This window comes from Borostomias antarcticus (genome assembly GCF_949987555.1).
Source record: "Borostomias antarcticus genome assembly, chromosome: 1".
NCBI lineage: Eukaryota > Metazoa > Chordata > Actinopteri > Stomiiformes > Stomiidae > Borostomias > Borostomias antarcticus.
The window spans coordinates 22,123,974-22,139,383 of record NC_140234.1 but is presented as its reverse complement, the minus strand read 5'-3'; the positions used below and the strand labels follow the sequence as shown (position 1 = coordinate 22,139,383).

At 44.8% G+C, this 15,410-nt stretch overlaps 1 protein-coding gene across 1 annotated transcript in view; it reads left to right on the top strand.

The window, feature by feature from the left end:
• Positions 1-7,577: 7,577 nt before the first annotated feature.
• Positions 7,578-15,410, top strand: part of cblb (Cbl proto-oncogene B, E3 ubiquitin protein ligase) — a 63,089-nt gene continuing 55,256 nt past the window's right edge. Inside the window, exons 1-3 of the mRNA XM_084444968.1 lie at positions 7,578-7,708; positions 8,193-8,369; positions 8,866-9,116. Of these exons, the coding sequence (XP_084301094.1) occupies positions 8,202-8,369; positions 8,866-9,116 (419 nt within the window). The 5' untranslated portion in view covers positions 7,578-7,708; positions 8,193-8,201. The remainder of the gene's footprint in view (positions 7,709-8,192; positions 8,370-8,865; positions 9,117-15,410) is intronic.

The following is a 15,410-nucleotide window of genomic DNA, read 5'->3' as shown; positions in this document are numbered from 1 at the left end:
TGCCTCAGCTACGTCATCCATGTGCGCGGTCCCCGGTGTGTGACATCACGCCTTCACGTCCCAGACAGCTCATCAAGTTTCAGACATAGGCATGCATAAAGTTTCAGTGTTTAAATCATAGGTAATTCACATGGGATGCCTAGCTAATGGTTAGCTATATAATTTTAATTTAATAATTATTTTGTGCAAGTCATAGAGTTGGCTGCCTAGTAATGTAAGGCTAGTTAGCTACTGTAGCTATGGTTAGCTGCCGAGTAATGTAACTTTAATGTCTCGTGTGTGGCATTCTTTTCTCAATTTTGACCATATTATTCTAACTAGTTATGCATGTTTACTAGAAAGAGTTCGAATACCGTCCCTCTCCCTATAGCGTCCACGCAGTGGGACCAGCTTAATCTGAATGCAAAATTTCAGCTTTATGCATAACATTATATTTTGTTGTATAAACACGGCCTCTTTTTTTCACGAACTCTTTTCAGGTGCCAATTGCCAGGGATTTATGCCTAGACCTGTCTGCACAGACAGGATGTGGTGGTCCCTCTTTGTGCCGAAGCCAAGATGGAGCGATTATCTGCACGTGCTGCTGGTCGTGTGTGGAACCTCTGTCTGCTGAAGGTGGGATGGAACTGCCCTCCGCACATGAAAGTGCAGACGCTCTGTCAATAGACACTGGAATGGACAGACTGTCTGCACATAGTGGTGATGTGATTGTGGACCCTTCACAAAGCCCCTGTAGGCACAGACAACTGGGGACCCTCCATCCCGGTCACTCGAGCAGCCTGGCCTGTCCCAGACGCTCACCTGGGCCAACTGCCATGAGGTGCTCCGCAGTGGCCAGACAGTGTACCCTCCCTGGCTGTTCTGCAGCTCCAGCTGCCTCTCCTCCTATGGCAGGAAGCCCCCTGTACGGAGACGTAGTGTGTGCAACCTCACCTGTAAGGTACCACTGCTTTGTCAATAACAATGATCTTTTCATCTTCAGCGACACATTTGCAACATGGCAGGGAGTTGGAAAAGGAAGATAGGAGGAAGATGAAGTAAGATTTTTCATAAATTGAGAATGGATATTACTAATTTGAGAATCAGTACTTACTAATGAAATGCTTCACATGAATAGCAGGTCCAGTGTTTATACACTGTAAATAAGTTAGTCGAATGTTTTAATGGGTCGTTCAATACTGATGTTAGAGGTGGTCTAAAGTGGCCTGGCTCTGCAAGACACAATTCGCAAAAATGCAAAGGTATGAAAATTCTCTGTTAATTTTTGATTCCCAAGGGCCATTATCAACGCAGACCACTGAACACCTGTGTTCAAGTCTATACAAATATTGTCAAAATAATTCTAATGGCATGAGGAATTGATGCTAACTTGTGAGGATCTAGTTGAATTAAGACCAGGGTTTATTCTCTGTGTTCTTTTCCCTCCTGGCTTAGATTAGATCATCCATGAGGTGTGCAGTGGGAACATGTTGAATCTTCTGTGTAGCAACGCCTGCTTCAACACCTTCCGGGCCACTAAGGGCCTGAAAACCAGCTGCTGTGATGCCTGTGGCTCCTACATCAACATGCTTGGCTTCCAGACCTGAATACCTGCTCCTTGAGGGCCAACAGAGAAGATTCTGCAACTCATCATGTATGAAGCCCTACAAGATGGTGGGTATTTGTCCACCCTGATGAAATCCATCCGTGTACAGTTAGTCTGTGCATGCATGCATTCATACAGTTGTTACTGTCTATGGGGAAGATGAGAAATGTCTTTCAATTAAATAGGGTGTGAAGCCAGGCCCAGTGGACAAAATGGTTATCTTGTCTGCGAGGCTTAAACCAAAACAGAAGATGATGGCTGATTTTGTGAGGTAAGTTCTGAAATGTAAATCTGACACGTAATTTACAATAACAATACAATTTATAGCAATCTGGTACTGCAGGTGCATAAAATATTCAGTTCATTGTTTAAAAAAAATGGACGTCTGCACACAGCACTCTTGGAAAGGATCATGGTACTGTAGCATGTGCAGTGAGAGTCCCTATTTGTTTTTACAATGAAACGGTTTAGGAGAGTTGTAAGACAATGAAACAGACAATTTAGGAGAGTTGTAAGACAATGAAACAGTTTAGGAGAGTTGTAAGCAATGAAACAGACAGTTTAGGAGGGTTGTAAGCAATGAAACAGTTTATGAGAGTTGTAAGACAATGAAACAGACAGTTTAGGAGGGTTGTAAGCAATGAAACAGTTTAGGAGAGTTGTAAGACAATGAAACAGACAGTTTAGGAGAGTTGTAAGACAATGAAACAGACAATTTATGAGAGTTTAAGACGATGAAAGTAAGTAAGTAAACTTTATTTATATAGCGCCTTTCACAGCACGAATGCACAAAGCGCTTCACAATACAAATAACACATAAAAAGGAAGAAAGAGCGACATACAACTACAAAGTAAGGGGAGATAGAAAAATGCAAGCGCAGGAGCAAGCAGCAAAAGCGTCTGCTCTGAACGAAAGCAGGAAGGAGAAACAGACAGTTTAGGAGAGTTGTAAGACAATGAAACAGACAGTTTAGGAGAGTTGTAAGACAATGAAACAGACAGTTTAGGAGAGTTGTAAGTCACAAGGACTGCTGAGAGGGGAGTAGAATGGAGGACATGAATGTCTTTTTGCTGGACATGACCAGCCTACAGGGAAAGTCCGTTAGTGAGTGACTGACTGACTGACTCACTGACACCATTGACAAAATACGCATGCTGCGCAAAAATTAAGTTACACATGTTACGCAAACACTGTTCCATTCTGTCAATTTGGTTTCAATAACGTTTTCTCTGCTTCTGGGAGGATATAATGGAAGGGGGGTCACAATTGTGTCATAGCAAGTGTGTTTTGAACGGGCATAAATCTTACAGTCAGATCAATAGTTGGTTGTTCAACGGCTGAAACGGAGCTGCTCAAAAAGTTCCAGTCAGACTGACTTCACTGTGGAATTTCAGAATAAAGGCCTTTCAATGTGCACTAAAACACAAGGTGTTCTACTCAGAATACTGTTAGAATAAAACTGTTTCCAATCACTAATTCCACAGGACCCCAGGTAGATGCAACTGTCACGTCAAAGGCATTTGGACCGCTAAAAAGCTCAATTTTATCTACAGTTTGTTTGGTGAACAGTGATTTTAACTGATTCAATTGATTTATCTACTCCTGGTGTTCTGAGTAGATAGATAGATAGATAGATAGATAGATAGATAGATAGATAGACAGACAGACAGACAGACAGACAGACAGACAGACAGACAGACAGACAGACAGACAGACAGATAGATAGATAGATAGATAGATAGATAATTTAGACAGACAGACAGACATAGATAATTTAGACAGACAGATGGATGGATAGTTATAGAACGAATGAATGAATGAATGAATGAATGAATGTGCAGAACCACAACGGTCCCAGGGGCACTGTGCATTAGTGTTCTTAATGACATTTTTATGTTTACACAGGAGTGCACTCTACAAGGCTTATCAAGGAGAACTACAGTACCAGACCAGGCAGGAAGTCCACCGCCGTACCAGCAGCCGCTGACCGCAGGCAGTCAAATAACATTCCACCCAGACTCCCCTCCTCTGCGGCACTAAAGACTGGACCGATCAAACCTCACTACAGACTGGATCCATCAAACTGCACTACAGACTGGACACATCAAACTGCACTACAGACTGGACCCATCAAACCTCACTACAGACTGGACCCATCAAACTGCACTACAGACTGGACCCATCAAACTGGACTACAGACTGGATCCGTCAAACTGCACATTCATGTGCAGTGAAAAGGAACATCTGTTCCTAACATCACCGGAGACCATGTGGGATATGGCTCACACTCTGGACCAAAGACCAGAGGGTGGTCTCCGAATGGTGTTGTCAGCTGAGAAGAACGCGCCTCACCCCCCCCCCCCCACTTCAGGGAGGCGTGCCAGGTCAGAGGGACGACTCCCGCCGGACACCTCGCTGACAGGAGCGGGACCGGTCAGACAGCAGCCCGGAGAGGGTTCTGGAAGTAGACATGGAGGCCGGTGCTGTCCAACAGTACCGTCAGACCACCCCCACGCACCCTGGCCAGGGGTCGTCTCCTGACGGATTGATTTACGACCCCGCGGAGAGCTCATCGTTCGGCCCGCTTGAGGTGAAGCGTCCTCACGCAAAAAGATACGCCGACTGCTCGTACAAGAAGCTCCAGGGAGGTTAGCTGAAGCTGAAGCAACGAGGCATCTACTTCTGGCAAGCACAAGAACAGCTGCCCGTCACCGGACTTTGACTTTGTGGTGTTCGCTGAGGAGGACATGTTTATCTGTAAAGACAGTGGCATTACGAACACCCTCAGAGAAAGGGCTGACTGTTTCTTTTTTTACTTTTACATGTCAAGATGCCTGAATGATTGAATTCATTATTTGTTGAATCCATGAAATTGGTTGTGAATTATTTATATAGGCTATAATATATAATATACTGTATATAATAATATATAATAAACATTTCCATCGTTCTAATCTCATCGGCATCCTGTGCATTTCAGTTTCCTCAATGGCCTGCAAATCATTGTAAAAATTCAGATTCAGACAACTTTATTGAAAATGTATTAAAGTTTATGATAGCCTAAATGGATACATGAAAGTGGTAGATTCCTTTCTGTAAAAATGAAATTATAGTACTGTAAAAATGTTTAAAGGTGGGATAGGTAGTTTGCTTTTGGCTTTATTTGGTAAAATTGGCATAATATCCTTTCAGCTATCAGTAACAGAAGTGCTCTGAGAATAAACTTGGATCTCCGTGTTTACCGCTGCCTCTGTATTTTGGATTCAAAGAATGCACTGCGCCCGAATGTATTGACCAATCAGGGTCTCTATCTCGCCACACCTACCAGTCATGTTTGGAGGGAGGGACTACAGTACATCATGATTGACAGGAGGGAGGGGCGGGTTCTTTTGAAAAAGATGACCAATCGGAGGCCTTGTTGACGTCAAACTACCTACCCCACCTTTAAATGTATACATTTTATACAGGGTAATGATGGCCATGGTATAGGTGGTATGAACCACCAGGAGGCATGAGTGAGTTAAAAAAATTCTTTATTGTAAATATATAACAGCTCACAAAGTTCACCTCTAGAGCATGAATTTGTGTATATTTTGACTAATAATATTTTGACTAGTAATCTAAACAATTTGGTTCAAAACAATTGTGAGAAAGGAAATGGGAACTTTAGGTTGGGGAATGTTTCCCTTACAGTATGGCCCATGCTTTGACCAGTCCGTTCTGGTAATTATTTGAGGTCCGTTCTGGTAATTATCCGGAATCAGAATCAATTTTATTGCCAGGTAGGTTTTTACACATACTAGGAATTTGTTCTGGTCAGGTGGTGCGATTGACTGTGTGTCTTGAATGTCTTCCTCAAGCATCTGAGTCAAGGTCTGGCCGGTACACCCTGCAGGAATTGAGATCATCGATGGAAAAAGCTCATGATGGCCATGTAAAGGGTCAAGAGAGGTGTCATTCCTGATTGTTTGAAGATCTCGTTATCACTGTATCTAAGCATAGAGGACTGAAACCAAGGTCATGGCTCCATGTGGTGCCTTTCCCAGCATGCTCTTGAAGGTGCAGTGAAACTTGAGAACCCTTGGCTCTATAAAAGGAGGGAGGATTTTTTTTTTGCGCTGGTCAGGGTGTACTTGGCAGATAAAATATTTCAAAGGGTACAGTATTAAAAAAGTTTAACCACTGTTATAGAAGGTGCACAACAGAACAGCAGCTGATATAACCAAAATATAACCAACATTAAAAAAAATGTCCAGTCCAAAGAAAAAATACTGTGCCTGTGCCTGACTGTGAGTGAGCATTCTCAAGTTATGGTCTTTTTTGTCACCTTTCCCCTATTTGGACTGGCCTAATTTGACTCTTTTTCAGAGGGTTAGGTCTAAAGAATAACCATGCAAAAAACTATTTTGCCCCAAAATAAAACTTAACAATCCATTTAATTAATGGGAGACACATGGGATATGAAAAAACACTACATCGGGTAGGGCTATCTGGAAAACTAAAGCCTTTTTTGAGGACTTGCTGCTAGACTGTAGGCTAAGTCATGAGCTTGTATAGGTGCACTGTGTTGAGCATGCAGCCTGCTGCCTCACAGTGTGTTGGGTAAACTGCTCCACACACGATGGTGAAGCACAACAGAGGATGGTGAAGTCAGCTCCAGACAAAAGCCACACTGCACACTCACTCTCAACAGCCACCTTGGCGTGCACTCACTTTTCTCCCTTCCAGATACCCCTGTCCCCATGCACCCCCCCCCCCCCCCCCCCCACACACACACACACACACACACACACACACACACACACACCCCGGGGAAGGAGCAGGCCTCAGACCTCCAGGCTCAAAGACAGCTTTACCTGTTTCCACACTCATATTTTCTATTTAGTATTTAGGCATGTTTGTATTTTTATATACTCCTACAGTATTATGTGCTATTTTTCTTACCGTTTTGTGTTTTATTGTTTGATTTATTTTCTTATCTGTTTTTACTGTCTAATTGAAGAAAAGCTCTTTAAGTAAGTATTTCAATAATGTAGAGTGTATAGGCCTACTGTACTATATGCCACACAATCCTATTTGAAGTTGAACTTAACTGGACTTGAATAGAAGAAATAAAAAAACACCCACAAGCAGGCGCTGTCGCCTTGGGTTATGGTTAGGTTAGCCTATCAATATTGATATTAGGCTACGCTGTTTTAAAAATTAAACAAAATGTCCTGTTTTGTTTTTAGAAATAATTTGTTTGGTGAATTGTAGGCCTAGCACACTTCTGCGCCTTTTTGTGCATACTTTAGAAGAGAGATGTTTTAGTCTACTGGTTTTAGTTTTCTTTGTCCTTCTCTGCCCTCGTGTGGGTTTACTTTGCTATTAGCCTACATACATTTTCTGAGTCTGACTCTGTCCCCCATGTTTGGGCTGTATAAAGGCTATATTTTCTCATTTAATGTTGGTTATCTGTGGCAAATTTGCATTAGGCCTACACATTCTTCTACATTCTTACCATGAAGAATCTCCGGTGCTTTGACTTTGTAGTTTTGACACAGGAAAAACACTCGCTGGAACTTACAGCACCCCTTGTTTATCTTCAACTGCCTATTTCTACCCTACAAAATCCATTATTGGTCTTCATCTACTGAGGGAAACTAGGTTAAAGTAGTAGCCTAATTAAAGATACAGTGCACGCGACTCCCAGTCCTCGTTGCTAATTGGTGTTGAGATGACTCTGTCAATGTTGGAGACTGACCGTAGATCCAATGGACCGTTTGGATTCCTCTCTGCTCCTCCTCCCAGTACCGCTGCTGTTGGGCGCAGAGCAGAGCAGAGCGGGTGATCACTGCGCTAACCCACACTTATGACCACAGCCTGGAAAGGTCTCGCTTTTAGCCCGTAGCCTTGATCAAACCAACTCCTCTAACTGCTGCGCAAAGTTATCATTTGGAGAAATGATTTGACACAGTCAAAGAGCGATGATTGTTAACGACGGAACAGACAAATCTGTGTGTGAATAGTTTTCTATCGGTCGCGTCGCTTTCCTTCCCTCCTGACACCTCGCTGTTTATGTGGACTGCTCTCAACCTTACAGGACCATTCCATCGACATTCCCTGGTTGGGTGTTGTGCGCAGTAAGTCAGGTCAGGACTTTGTTTGCTAGGCCTATAGAAATTGCAATTAATGTCATGGGCGCTGCCACTACTCGCTAGTAGCCTAAAGCCATCTAAAACGATGTGCTCTTCGAAATATCTGAACGGACTGTGTCGTGGATAAAGGACATAGGCTACAGTAGGCTACTTTTGTCACTGAAGTAGGCTCATTACATGGTTTGTTTGTAAGGGTTCGTAAACACTAATGAAACTAAAATTGTCCTTCATACGTTTGCTATCGGACTGTAGCAATAGGGCGTAATGCTTATTTTTCGAGCAACATATTTTTTACTTTGGCAACTTATTAACGAATGATGAGTTTACAACTGAACTACTCCAAGTGACGTTATAGCCGATCAGGCTAGGCTATAAGGCCTAAATGACCAAATGTAGATGTTGTAACATTCCTGTGACACGTCTCGCGCATCATTTGTTCACATTCACAAATGTGTTGCTTGTATCTCAGGTTATAGAAATGGCAACGGCTCTCAGCGGCAGAAATCCGGGTGGACGCGGACCAAATCAACGTAAAGGTCGGATTTTAGGTATTATTGACGCTATTCAGGATGCTGTTGGACCGCCAAAACAAGCTGCTGCCGACCGCCGAACAGTTGAAAAAACATGGAAACTTATGGACAAAGTTGTAAGTGTGCCTATGTTGATTCTCACCAACTGTGCTTGAAGTGACAATCCTATGACCCAGCTAGGGCTGGCTCTACGGGGGGTGCAGCTATTGTTCATAAAATCCCACCCAGAATGTTTTACTAGAAACCTATTAATAATGTAATTACATTGCTATAAATTAGCCTCAACAACACAAAAAGGTCTGAGTGCCCACCCAAATATATCACACACACTGAAGTGTCCGGTAGTAACCCAGACTCCAGTTAATTCTATACAGTACTTGAGGGGAATACTTAATGTCCATACTTGAGGGGAATTATCAAGGACAACTTGGGCCTGGTGACCCAATTCCCTTATTTGCGATATGAAATAGCCTATCTACTGTAGGCCTGCACACACTACGCCTACTGTACACAGATCGAAGGATAAACATTGAGTTGGAACAGGATAAAAGGTGCACTTACAGTAACAGCACCTACGGTAACTGTATTCACATTGTGTTTCCTGCTCCACAGGTCCGTCTGTGTCAGAACCCAAGGCTCCAGCTGAAGAACAGCCCTCCGTACATTCTGGATATATTGCCGGACACGTACCAGCACCTGAGACTCATACTGTGCAAGTACGAGGAGAACCAGAGACTGACTCAGCTCAGTGAGAACGAGTACTTTAAGATCTACATTGACAGCCTCATGAAGAAATCCAAACGGGCTATCCGCCTCTTCAAAGAGGGCAAAGAGAGGATGTACGAGGAGCAGTCCCAGGACAGGTAAGAGAAACGCAGAGGGAGACTCAAAAGATGTCACATAATATTAACGCTGATCCAAGCATATTACATACAGTAACTCCCATCAGTCGAGGTTTAAAAAATACACAACAGAAGATTTTAATTGATTTGGAAGCCTAAGGGACAGGAAGCTTCAAAAAGTAAGTTCAAAGACGCTCGGCTAACCTTGTGTCACCAGGCTCTCCTGGGGGGACAAGAGCCTGCTTTCCATTCGCTGTCAGATTCAGATCCTCTCTCGAGCCCTACTACTCCAAAACTGCAGCTGGCGGATGCAACCTAGCCTTAGACTGGTAACATGCAAAGCCATTGGCCCCAGACTATCGCCATAGATCGATAAAATGCAAAGCGATTGCCTTAGACTTCCGTCTAAAGCGGCAAAATGCAAAGCAACTGCCTCAGACTATTATCTTTAGTGGTAAAATGCAAAACGATTAGCTCCAGACCATCTAGAGCCTGTCTACTCCAAAATTGTATCCGGCGGATGCAACCTCGCCTTGGACTGGATCTACAATGCAAAGCGAATGGCCCCAGACTACACTTACAATAGCTAGCTTGATGATGAACTCAGACAGAACACACAAGCCTATTTCTTTGAGCCAGTAAGGGTCAAATCCTTTCAAAATGTTAGGATCAATTAGTCACAGACCTGACTAAGACCCACACAGGGTTGAAACGTCACAGTTTTTCAAGGAATAAAAGGATATTTTTGGAGCAGAGTGTCGGTTCTACATTCATTCTTTACAGGATCAATTCGCCCAACATAATTTATAATTTTTATATGTTACTCTTTATTCGTTTTTTTGTTATCCATTCAATGCATTTGGTAGCCTTGAGCCCTCTGACGCCCGACACCACACAAAGACAGAGTGATACATTTGTGATGAAGATGAGAGGTGAAGTCAGTGACAGGTTTGGTCCGCTGTGACGGGGTGACTGGGAGGACACTGGGAAGTACTGGTTGGTGGCTGACTGTCTGGCCCTGTCACGCCCGCTTAGATCACGGGTCTGTGAACTCTCACGTCGCGCTGAGGGACAGGGGGAGCGACAGGGGCAGGGGGACCGCCGAAACATACGGAAGGTGGAGATATAGAGAGGACCTGTGAAAGACGAGTGGAATATCATCCACTCTTGAAAGCAAGCTGGCGGCGCCGGTCATTATAGGCCTCTGGGGGAGTGCTTGACTGCACACACACACACACACACCATCATCGTCATCTGCGATCACTTGAGACGAGTGTGATTGTCCTCCTGTCAGCGGGTCTGGTCATTCGTGGGTCTTCAGGTGGCTTTGTAGGCTGATCCTTGATCCATAGGCTCTGTTGCAGTGGGGGCATGTGTGTGGTTGTCCTGGTAGTGGTAGTTTGAGGAGCCATTTTGGTGGCGTATCCTTCCTTTTTTGTTGCCTTTTTGTTTCATGGTTGAAACACAGTTGTTGAGGTAGAACTTTCTCTTTCTCAGGTGAGTGTTGATGATGTCAGTGCTTCTTCGTCGTCGTCCCCCCTCCCCCCCCCCCCCGGGTGCGTTGCCCTTCCTTCAGCCGATCATAAAGAATTTATTTTGGAAGTCGGTTGTTTGGCGTACGTATGACGTGGCCTGTCCATCGTAGCTGGTGTCGGGTGATGGTTGTGGTGATGCTGGAGATGTTGGCTTCCTTCACATACACACACACACACACACACACACACACACACACACACACACACACACAATAACAAGGGGTCTGTCTGAAGCCCACCCCGATTCGTCTTTTGATCATCGTCTTTTGAAACGAACTGCGGCAGGCATTATGCTAATCATTCCACTCTGACCTCTAATTGGCCAGATGGAATATTGGTGCTATTCCACCGATGTGTAAGAATCGTATATTTTAACCATGCTTGGTCATGATTGGTTTCGTATATTTTCCTATAATCCCTTCTTTTTTCCTTGTCTCAGATTTTTTATCTGGAACAATTGAAGGGAATATCATTCAAAAACGAGCCAAATCTACCAAGTCCTCCGCACTTGTGCCAGAGAGCGTCTCAAGACGCTAGCGTATCCATTCCCGTCCAAACCAAGGATTTGCCAGTTTGCTTACAGGTCAGGCAGGCAAGAGGCTTTTGGGGGACTCCTCTCTTGACCATGTGTGTTGTTTTCATTCTTCTCAGTTTAGAGGGTTTAGGAGGGTTAGAGTGCGGAGAGAGGGGGGGGGGGGGGGGGGGGAAGGAGAGAGGGAGGGGAAAAGCCCCAAAGTTACATCCTGTTCATGTGTTTCCTTTTTGCGTTCACTCTTTAATTATCACCTCACCAAGACTGGGCTTCACCACGTCTCGGCTCTGCTCCTCTCCTACTGTATAGCCTGGGGACTAGGGGCCACACACACACACACACACACCCTCTTCATACTGGGGATCCTCTGTGCTGATACAGTACAATCTGAAAGATATAAATGTCTCTTAAACTGTTAGGCATCTTTAAAGAGGTTTGTTTGTGTCCATGCTGGTGCTCCAGGTGTTGCCTAACGATCCCCCTCCTCATCTCTGGTCCTTGTAGGCTTCTCTGGGTTTCTCTTTTGTTTCATCTTTATCTCCCTTCCCACTCTCTCTCTCTCTCTCTCTCTCTCTCTCTCTCTCTCTCTCTCTCCCTCCCCCTCTGTCTCTCTCCTTCTTTCTCACACTCCTCAGTTTCAGGTGTGTTGGGTGGGTGGCTATAGTCCTCCTGCCTGGCGTGGGCGGACATCATGATTTCTGCAAATGTTCATCTTTGAAACCAGAGAATACTTTCTTTGTCTCTTGGGCCTTCACTTCTACTGGAAGCTTTATACCCACTGATGGAGCTCATGAGAAAGCCTTTTTTTTTGGGGGGGGGGGGGGGGGTTGGCTGTGGTCAGGAGAGATCGATACTCATTATGACAGCTTCTGTTTCAGTTCCAAGGAAGCTGTCTTCAAGGAGCGCTCAGCTTTGTCCCTTTGTCTGTTTTTGTGTCGGAGGAGGCTGTGACATGTCCGGCGTCTTCAGTCGCTGAACGTTTTACCAAAACATACATAGAAAAAAGTGTCCTCCGTATGTTTTCCTTTTACTTCCCCTTTGAAGACCCGGGGCTGAATAATGGCCCGTCTGGCTTGTGTTGTCGGTTCTCCTGACAATCAGGGGCCACATGCTGCATGCTGGGACTCTGTGACGGCCGGTCTGCCAAGTCCCTGTCGTCCCTGCATTCACTTGATTAATTGTAGTGTGGCATTGAACTCTCCGCCCCCCCCCGTGCGCCACTGCACCCCCGTATTGGACCATCTGACCCCCCACCCCCACCCTCCCCCACTCCACACACACACACCCCTGTCCCCACCCCTCCATACACACACTGTCTGTCTCACACCGGTAGCAGTAGCTGACCAGAGGAACATGCGTCTTCGCCTAAGCATACCCTTATTTCTGCAAGCAGCAGCAGCCCGCGTTCGTGGTCATTGTTAGCCAAATCCTGCTTCACCCCCAATCCTGCTTTGCCTATATGGCTCTTGTCGTCCGGAGTTTGAGTTTGAGTCATGAAAGTTCCTGATGGAGACAGAGGTTACTGTAGAGGAGGACTTCGCCCAGGGAAAAGCTCTTCCTCTAGCTCACTAATTCATTATTCCACACATTGTGTTAATTGCCTATGACCCGGAGGTGAGGCTGTTCATTTCCTGACTGAAGGCCTGTCTATTCTAGCACATGCTCAGCGTTAGCAGATTTGGCTCGCGTTCTTTTATTCAAAGCCCCCGCCTTTTCCCATCAAAAGGCTGGAGGCTGTCCTTTTAAACCCCTGCTTGATAACTAATTAGGGTAATTAATCCTTCTTGACTTTTGCTGCACAGACCCGTTTTTAATTAGAGGCAAATGAGAGTACTCGTCAGCTGAGCGTCTCTTGTCACGACTGGACTGAACTCTGCCTGTCCTCCCAGGCTGATCAGCAGCACATGACTGATGTTCTTCTAGAAGGACGGTTGATTTCTTATCCTCCTGTATCCTCCGCTCCTCTTCCAACTCTGCTCTGAGGAGATCAGGCCGCCATTAATCAAGTGACAATGAGAAACTCTAGAGCCACTGTGGATGTGTTTTTGCCGTCAGTAGAGCTCTCTACACGCCTGGACTTGCTCCTTGAGGAACAGCAGGTAGCCCAGTGCTTAGAGCGTCCGACCATTTGAAAAGTTGCTGGTTCGAGACCGGTGCCGGGCCAGTCTTAACAAGTGATTTCCCATGAATTGTTGCTTACTGTTGTGCCCTTGAACAAGGCACTTTAACCCCAACACTAGCTCATAATTGTGAGTCGTTTTGGATAAAATCTTCTGCTAAATGTCTAAAAATGGGAATGTATCTTCCAGCTTCTATCCAGACTGGATTTGAGAGGCGGTGGCCTGTGTGATGTGTGTTCATGCGGTGAGATGGGAAAATGTGAGTCTTGTGTTTGTGCTGTATCCACAGAATGCTGGACTGTTAGCACACGGATATGATGATGCCTTGGAGACACATTAAAGACAGTTTTACTTTTATGAGCTGAACTATTAACACCCTTGACGATGATTTGAGAGTATGTATCCTGTCCTGTCTTATGCATCTCCACAATGATATGCTTGAGCAACCAGGGGCAGGGAATATGATGTTAGCGAAGCATCAAAGAGCATATCCTTCTCTTTTCCAAGAGTAGCATTGAGCTCACGTGAAATGATTTGTAGAGAGAGCCGAAGTAAGTTAGATTTTTATTGCTAGCTTGACAACTGTGCCTTTTGGCTGCTACCTAAAGTAAATTGCCTCCGAATGAGCCAGATAGAAAGCACTGTGCTTTTGCCAAGAAGCAAAGCGATGCTGAAAAAAGTCACAGAGCCATGGTTGTTTTCACTAAGCAGTTACACAAATAGCTATTGTAAAACCACAAAGATGAACTTTCAGTTGGTATTAACACATCATGATAACTCATGATCCATCATTAACATTGATGCATGGGCAGCCATGGAGACTGGAGAGGACTACAATGTTGTGAAATCCTAGTTTTGTCCAAGTTCCTCTCTTAGCTGGGCTGTTTTTTTTCCTGCTTCACAGTATAGCATTCTGTTGACATGGAGCTCACATCCTAGTATTTTCATGCGACCATTTTCCCTGCAACGTTTGACTGCTTTTGCTGATTGTCATTGTAATGGCAAAAATGGGTCATAGGCTGAGAGTGGGCTTGGCCTACCTGCTGTGTTTTTGAATTTGTTTTGGATATAGCTGGAGATTCAGAGATGATAGCATCATGTTACAGCATCAACAACTACCAAAAACATCTGCTGGAGATTACTCAAGCACCTCTGACAACTTGAATAAGAAGTTCTGTCAGCATCAAAAATATTTTCAGAATTGATGGTGGAGGTTTGTCTGCCGAAAGTATCTTTTTACACAAGATCATACTTGAAATAGCTTGTTAGCGAAGCAAAATGTCAGCATAGTCTTTGAAGTTTTAAGGACAGGCTTGTCAAGTTAAAGTCACTGTCTGCATTAACATTCCATTCGATTGGAATGGTTAGTCAGGGTCAAAGGTTAGTCTTGGGAAACGCACTGCGCTCTTCTTGATGATTTAACCCGTTTCCTTTCTTTTTTTTATTGACTTTTTGCTAGAAAATGTCTCTTGGCCACAGGAGACAATGGGGTTGCACTGTTCCTTTAAACCTTTTACCTTTCACATTGTCCCACACCTATCTTCTTTGTTTTCATCTTGCCAGCGCGCTACGGTATGCAGATGAGTCTATCTGGAGGAGGATGTGGGCAGTGCTGAGGAAAATGAACCTACAGTGTATTCTTCTACATGATAATGATGCAGTGTTACAGGAAACGGTGCACACCCATGAAATTGTGGTCTGGTTGAGATGGTACATCACCCCCTTTAAGGATATCCCTCGCACCAGGATATCCTCTTAATAATCTTCTCGCACAAAATGCTCCCGTCTCCTTAGACAGGTTTTCATATTCTCAAACTATAGATGATCCGGGAGGAAGATGATGCACTGCTAAGTATATTGAAGCTGATCCCAAGTAGCTTTGTTCCCCTAAAGCTTCAAACAGACTGGGCTATCTGTCATAAGAAGGTTAGGACCTCCAGCTGGCATATACACCACCGCGCTAAACATCGGTGACGTCAACGGGGAACGTACTCTCCCACGAAAGCCCTGGTAGGCGCGCTGCCCGAGACGAATACGGCGTGCCGAAAGTGGAGCCACCTGGGCAGGAAGTAGGGAAGCGGAGTAGGAAGCGAAAGAGCTTCAGCCAGGAACCCGGGGCCCAGGACAC